This window comes from Acanthisitta chloris, unplaced genomic scaffold (genome assembly GCF_000695815.1).
Source record: "Acanthisitta chloris isolate BGI_N310 unplaced genomic scaffold, ASM69581v1 scaffold11668, whole genome shotgun sequence".
Classification (NCBI taxonomy): domain Eukaryota; kingdom Metazoa; phylum Chordata; class Aves; order Passeriformes; family Acanthisittidae; genus Acanthisitta; species Acanthisitta chloris.
The window spans coordinates 67,566-67,845 of NW_008686585.1; the positions used below are offsets into that span (position 1 = coordinate 67,566).

The following is a 280-nucleotide window of genomic DNA, read 5'->3' on the forward strand; positions in this document are numbered from 1 at the left end:
GCACAGAGGGGTTTAACACACTGGGGCATCCTGTTCAAGATGTGACTGGGTTTGAGTCCCGTGGCTTGTTTAGCTCAGATTCAGGAATAGAGATGACTCCTGCAGAGTCTACTGAAGTTGATAAAACCTTAGCAGATCCCATGAAAGTAGAAGCTTATAAATACATGGACATAAGTAGATCAGAAGAAATAAAATACCAAGAAAAACATGACTCTGACTCAGAAGATGAGAGCCCAGGCCTTATTGATAAGTACCGAGGAACACCTGCTGGGTCCACCCA

At 43.9% G+C, this 280-nt stretch overlaps 1 protein-coding gene across 1 annotated transcript in view; it reads left to right on the forward strand.

The window, feature by feature from the left end:
* LOC103807497 (reticulon-1-like) overlaps positions 1–280 on the forward strand; it is a 124,056-nt gene that overhangs the window by 67,558 nt on the left and 56,218 nt on the right. The window contains 2 exon segments of the mRNA XM_009080229.1: positions 1–273; positions 276–280. The exon segment at positions 1–273 is cut by the window's left edge and continues 45 nt beyond it; the exon segment at positions 276–280 is cut by the window's right edge and continues 292 nt beyond it. Of these exon segments, the coding sequence (XP_009078477.1) occupies positions 1–273; positions 276–280 (278 nt within the window).